General features: G+C 41.0%; 1 protein-coding gene across 1 annotated transcript in view; it reads left to right on the forward strand.

The window, feature by feature from the left end:
• LOC102810548 overlaps positions 1-6,826 on the forward strand; it is an 82,257-nt gene that overhangs the window by 65,603 nt on the left and 9,828 nt on the right. Inside the window, exons 7-8 of the mRNA XM_006839336.1 lie at positions 2,156-2,357; positions 3,862-4,001. Of these exons, the coding sequence (XP_006839399.1) occupies positions 2,156-2,357; positions 3,862-4,001 (342 nt within the window). The remainder of the gene's footprint in view (positions 1-2,155; positions 2,358-3,861; positions 4,002-6,826) is intronic.

Raw genomic sequence — 6,826 nt, forward strand, 5'->3', positions numbered from 1 at the left:
CCAACTCAATGTGGAAATCATCAGACAATATCATTAATATTGTGTGCAAGTAAAATTTTGGTAAAGATAATACAAAATTGGCTGCAACTGTAAATTGACAGAGAACTCCCAGAGATTCAAAGGGGATTCAGGAAAGGACATGGAATAAGGGATATATCATTGCTGATATTGGATGGATCTTGGCTGAAAGCAGAGAATACCAGAAATATGGTTACCTGGGCTTTACTTACTAGATAAAGACTTTTGATTTTGTGGATCATGACAAGCTATGGACAACATTGCAAAGTATGAGTATTCCAGAACACTTGTGCTTATGAGGAACCTGTACATAGACCAAGAGGCAGTTGTTTGAACAAAACAAGAGAACACCAAATGGTTTAAAAATAGGAAAGGTGTGAGCCAGGGTTGTACTCTTTCACCATCCTTATTCAACCTGTATGCTGAGCAAATATTCTCAGAAACTGGATTATATGAAGAAAAATGTGGCATTAGGATTGGAGGAAGGCTCATTAACAACCTGCAATAAGCAGATGATAAAACCTGGCTTGCTGAAAACAAACAGAACTTAAAATACTTACTGACGAAGATCAAAGACCACAGCATTTAGTATGGGTTGCACCTCAACCCATGTAAAGAAACAAAAATCCTCACCATTGGAACAATAAACAACACCCATATAAATGGAGACAAGATTGAAATGGTCAAAGACTTCATTTTCCTCATATCAACCATCAACACTCAAGGAAGCAGTAGTCAAGAAATCAAAGGATGTATTGATTTAGGTAAAGCTGCTGCAAAAGACCTTTTTAAAATGTTGAAGAGCAAAGACGTCAGTTTGAGGACTAAGGTGCGCCTGGCCCAAGCCATGGTATTTTCAATAACCTCATATGCATGTAAAAGTTGGACAGTGACTAAGGGAAGACCATAGAAGAATTGATACATTTGAGTTATGATATTGGAGGAGAATATTAAAAGTACCATAGACTACCCAAAGAGCAAACCAATCTGTGTTGGAAGAAGTACAGCCAGAATGCTCCCTGGAAGCCAGGATGGTCAGACTTTGTCTCTTATACTTTGGACATATTATCAGGAAGGACCAGTCCCTGGAGCAGGATATCATGTTTGGTAAAGTGGAGGGTTGGAGAAACAGAAGAAGATCTGCAATGTGATGGATTGGCGTATAGTGGTGGCAGCAAGGGCTCAGATGTAGCTGTGACTGTGAGGTTACTGCAGGACTGGGAAGTGTTTCATTCAGTTGTGCATAGGGTTGCTATGAGATGGTACCAATTTGATGGCACCTAACAACCATAACAATGGTGGTGTTGGTGAAGATTAGTGGACTGCCGTAGAACAAACAGATCTGTCTTGGAAGAAATACAGCCAGAACATGCCTTAGATGAGAGGATGATGAGCCTTCGTCTCTCTTATTGTGGACATTTCATTAGGAGAGACAAATCACTAGAGAAAGACAACATTCTTGGTCAAGCAGAGGATCGGTGAAAAAGAAGACCCTCAATGAGATGAGTTGGCACCGTGACTACAACAAGAGGCTCAAAAATAGCAATGATTGTGAGGATGGCGCACACACAAGGAGGCTGTACCTAAGGTTGCTGTGAGTGAGAGCTGACTTGATGTTGAAGTCCTGGTGTGGCACTGTGGGCTAATGTGTCAGGCTGCAAAGTCGTTTGAACCTCAAGGTCAGTGGTTCAAGCTCTCCAGCTGCTCCTTGGAAATCCTATACAGGGTCGCTATGGGCTAGAATCGACTTGACAGCACTTAACAACAACAACAACAAAAGCAACATTATCAACACACTAGCCACAATGGTCCTTTCAAAACATGAGTCTGATCATGCCATTCTTCTACCAAGAACACTGCAATGGCTCCTCATTCCATTCAAAGTAAAACCAAATCTTCTAAAATGGTTTACATGAATTTGTATAGATTTCACATAATGATTCCCATTTTACAGAGAAGTAAACTGAAGTCACTCATTTAGTGATAGGACTGGAAGTTTACCGTGGGGCTTTTGACCACCAGCCCAGCATTTTTTCTACTTCTCTGACATGGTGAAACCTTCATTCTCCCGCAGTGTAGAGGAGCCAAGTCACAGTATAGGACGTTAGTTTCAAAGACAAAGAAAATCTGTTGAAAGAGTGGTGGGATGGAGCAGGGTTTGAAGGAGCTAGAGCTTACCACATCTGCTCTTGTTTTAGCCAAGAAGAAGCAGTGTCCACCCTTCTCCTTCAAGGAACGCATGCAGTGTCCAAATGCATGTAGGAGTGACTTTGAGTGCAGCTTAACTGAAAAATGTTGTGACACCACGTGTGGCTTTATTTGTCTCAAAAGCTGGGAAGGTGAGGACTAAGGAAATACCTCCCCAGATCTCCTGAGCATATAATAAGGATGCTCTGCTGTCCCTGTGAATGGGGAATGCCTCATACCCCAGTTGTCCCTTGGGCTGGTTGACCTATGAAATTCCCTAGGAACCTTATCCTTCCCAGTGACCAGCAAGTACTCTCATGTTGCCCTCCTGGCCTCTGGAGACTATCTTGCTGTTCTTCAAAACCAATCACACATCACTGCTCATCCTTCCCCATGAACATTTATATGTTCTCATTCTCTAGTGCACTACAAGGTAACAATATCTCCTGATTCATACCCAAAAGTATATCCCTAACCAGTGCTCGGGTCTGCCTAGAACTTCAGAGCGTGCACAGCATGTCCTTATCCTGCGATGGTGTGCTAGGGAAAGATGGAAGCCGTAAGGCTGCTGCTTTTTCTCCACATTGTGTTGGGCTAGCACGGTCCTGGTGTGGCCCTGCTGGTTATTGTGCTAGACTGCAAGGTTGGTTTGAACTGCAACGTCGGCACTTCTAGCTCCTCAGCCGTTCCTTGGAAACCCTATACAGGGAAGTTATCAGTCAAAACCAATTCCACAGCACTTAACAACAACAACAAGCTGGTCAGATCCCTGGAATTGTCAGTATTTTCAGGTACAGAGTGGTGATGTTGTTGTTGTTGTTAAGTGCCATCGAGTTGAATCCGACCCATAGTGACCCTGTACAGGGTTTCCAAGGCTGTAAATCTTGACGGGAGTAGAAAGCCTCATCTTTCTCCCATGAAGTGCCTGGTAGTTTCGAACAGCTGACCTTAAGGTTCACAGCCCGATTCGTAACCACTACGCTACCAGAGCTCCCATGGGCTTTCTACATGGTATGAGGTAATTCACATCCCCTACATAGTCCTCAATTTCTACAGTTTATAAACCACAGACATTCTGGGTGCTCTCTAACAGTGGGCTTTCTACATGGTATGAAGTAATTCACGTCCCCTACATAGTCCTCAATTTCTACAGTTTATAAACCACAGACATTCTGGGTGCTCTCTAACAGTGGGATTGTTGTTACTGTTAAGTGCCATCAAGGTGGTTCCGACTCAGCGACCCTGTATAGGGTTTCTAAGGAGCGGCTGGTGAGCTAGATCCACCGACCTTGCGCTTCAAACTGACTTTTCAGACTAGCACATTATTCTGCAGCAGCACACTCATTAATTTGTAGGAACAGGTAGGTACTCTGGGTTATAGAACCCAAATTCTTTCATTTTGTAGGGTCAGGCAGCAATTCTATCAGAATCTGAGATGGCAATATTTTTTGATGCTCTTTAAATGATTTGCTATAGCTCTTCTCCTCTGTTACGACTCTAGTGGGGTAATAGACTGAAAGGGAGAACTTGATCAGAAGAAAATCCTGTTTGGAGTTCCCAAGACTCCCCAAATGTGTTTTAAACTATAACCAAATATTCAGGGGGCAGTATCTCATTTTATATTAATGGTGCCTAACTCCATCTGTGTGTCTCCAGCCAAACCAGGTGACTGTCCTTTGAAGCCTGAAGTCTGTTTAGAGATTCAGAAACCTCAGTGCCAAACGGATTACGATTGCAGACAGGAAGACAAATGCTGCTCAAATTGTGGGCTGCAGTGCATGAACCCCTCACTATGGGTAAAGGGACCACCATAATTCATTAGAAGTAGCATAATAAAAAATATATATCAATTGTATTTTTGTCTTTTATCAAGATTGTCTTATTAATTAGAACAATTCTTATTTGGGTTACTTTGTATTTATCTAAAATCATGTCATCTGAAAAATGATGATAAATTTGACTTTTCTTTTTTCTAGTTTTATATACATTCATTGTTTTCTTCTATCACATAGAACTTCTACACTAAAGCTAATAAATAGACTTTGGCACCTTTCTCTGTCTAGTTCCTTACTGTAAAGTCAATAGTTTCTTCTGTATATAACGACATTTGTTTTTGGGTTTGGGATAAAAAGGTTTCTTTTTTTTTTTTTAAATCACACTTGGGTTGTTTCCTTTTTGGTCATTTACAGCTGTCATTTGAAATGACTGCTGTGTTTTGTCAAAAGCATCTAGCTATGTAATTATGTTTTTTTATTCTAATTTGATGGTATAGTAACAGATATTAAAGTTTTGAATGTGAAACAATCCTTGCATTAATGGAATAACCTTAGTTATATTGAAGTAGATAGTTGTATTACTACACTACTGGTTCTTTTAGCAACTAGTTTAGCACTATAGGATAAAGCACTAGACCACAAGGTTGGTTTGATCCACAAGGTCAATGGTTCAAACTCACCAGCCATTCCTTGGAAACTCTTTACAGGGTCACTATGAGTTGGAACGGACTCAACAGCATTTAACAAAAACAACATAGTCATAAAAAGGAGCCTAGTGGCACAATGGTCAATTGTTTGGCTGCTAACCAGAAGGTTAGCAATTCAAACCCACCCAGTGGCTCTGCAGAAGAAAGACCTGGCTCTCTGCTTCCATAAAGATTACAACCTAGAAACCACAATGGGGCAGTTCTACTGTGTCACATGGGTTCACTCTGAGTTAAAAATCCACTCGATGGCACCTAACAACAGCAAGATAGTCATAAGAAAATTAGTCTGTAGTTTTTGTTTTGATATTTGGGTCATGCTGTTTTTTTAAAAAACATCTTAGGAAACTAGTTGGGAACCTTTCTAATTTGTTCCATATTCTGGAATGTTTTCTACAATATGTTGTTGCTGTTAGTGCTATCTGAAGAGTAGCTGGTGTGTTTGAGCTGCCCATCTTTTGGCTAGAATAATAATTCTTATTCTTGGAAGAATAGACAGACATCAGCTCCAAATGCACCTTGGTCAAGTTGTTTTCTATAACAAGTGTAGATTTTTTAGTGTTCTTTTTGTATTTGATCTTATAAATGGTATAGCCTCTCCACCCCTTGTGAATAAATTTTAGTCTTTTATATTTTGGTAGCGTAGTGGTTACGAATCGGGTTGCCAACCTTAAGGTCAGCAGTTCGAAACTACCAGCCGCTCCGCGGGAGAAAGATGAGGCTTTCTACTCCCGTAAAGATTTACAGCCTCAGAACCATGTACAGGGTCGCTATGAGTTGAAACTGACTCCATGGCACTTAGAAACTGACTCCATGGCACTTAACAACAACAACAACAATATTTCGCTAAAATTGGTTCCTTTCTTCTATATTTTCATATGTTATACATTATACTTGTTGTTATGTGCCATGGAGTCAGTTCCGACTCATAATGACCCTGTACAGGGTTTCCGAGGCTGTAAATCTTTACGGGAGCAGAAAGCCTCATCTTTCTCCCACAGAACAGCTGGTAGATTCAAACCGCTGACCTGTGGTTCACAGCCCAATTCGTAGCAACTATGCTACCAGAGCTCATTTAGCATACATTATTTTCTATATAACTGTTTTCATATCTTTAACTTTGGCTAATTTGATGTCCACACATTCATGTTTCCACCCATCCATCCCCATCTGCTCACTAACCACTTGGCCCATTTACTCACTCATCCATCCACTCACTAACCCATCCAAATATCCAAATCCTGGCATGGCGCTGTTGCATAAGCCTGGACTGCTAATCATAAGGTTGTCAGTTCAAACCCACCAGTCACTCCTTGGAAACCCTATACAAGGTCACTGTGAGTTGGAACTGATTTGACTGCACTTCACAACAACTCATTTAGCCTTCCTTTGGTATACTTTTCAACCTATCTTTCCGCCTACTCATCCACTCATCCATATGTTCATTACTTTACTGTTATGAATTGAATTGCGCCCCCTCAAAATATATGGTGGAATCTTAACCCCCTATACCTGTGCATGTAATGTAATGTAATCTAATGTAATGCAGACTCTTTCCATAATGCAATCTAATGTAAAGAATCAATTATACCAATGTAAGGTGTTGTTAAGTGCCATTGAGCTGGTTCCAACTCATAGGGACCCTATATAGGGTTTCCAAGGAACAGCTGTTGGACTTGAACCACCACCCATGTGGTTAAAACCAACCTTGCTGCCCAGTGCTTAGCCTACAGTGCCACACCAGGACTGCAGTGTAGGGTAGATCCTGAGTTATATAAAGAACAGCATCGACAATGAGATGTGCATGCAGCTACAAAGGGCACTAGACCTATCTGACAATGAAGTCTAAGAACTCCAAGAACTACACAAGTAGTTGTTACCCGAACTAACAAAGAAGAACAGCCCCCCTTTGACAATACCCTGAATTCTGACTTCTAGTCTCCTAAACTGTGAGGGCATCAATGTCTGTTCTTTAAAGCCACCCTCTCACAGTATTTCTGTTACAGCAACATCAGAAAACTAAAACACTCCTCATTCTCATTCATCTTTTTCTATGTGTCAAATTGCTAACAGTCTATTTAGGGAACAAAACAAGTGACTCATTAAAACACTTACAGGCGGATCGGGTGGAAGTGTAATGAC

Source organism: Chrysochloris asiatica, unplaced genomic scaffold (assembly GCF_000296735.1).
Source record: "Chrysochloris asiatica unplaced genomic scaffold, ChrAsi1.0 scaffold00023, whole genome shotgun sequence".
Lineage (NCBI taxonomy): Eukaryota > Metazoa > Chordata > Mammalia > Afrosoricida > Chrysochloridae > Chrysochloris > Chrysochloris asiatica.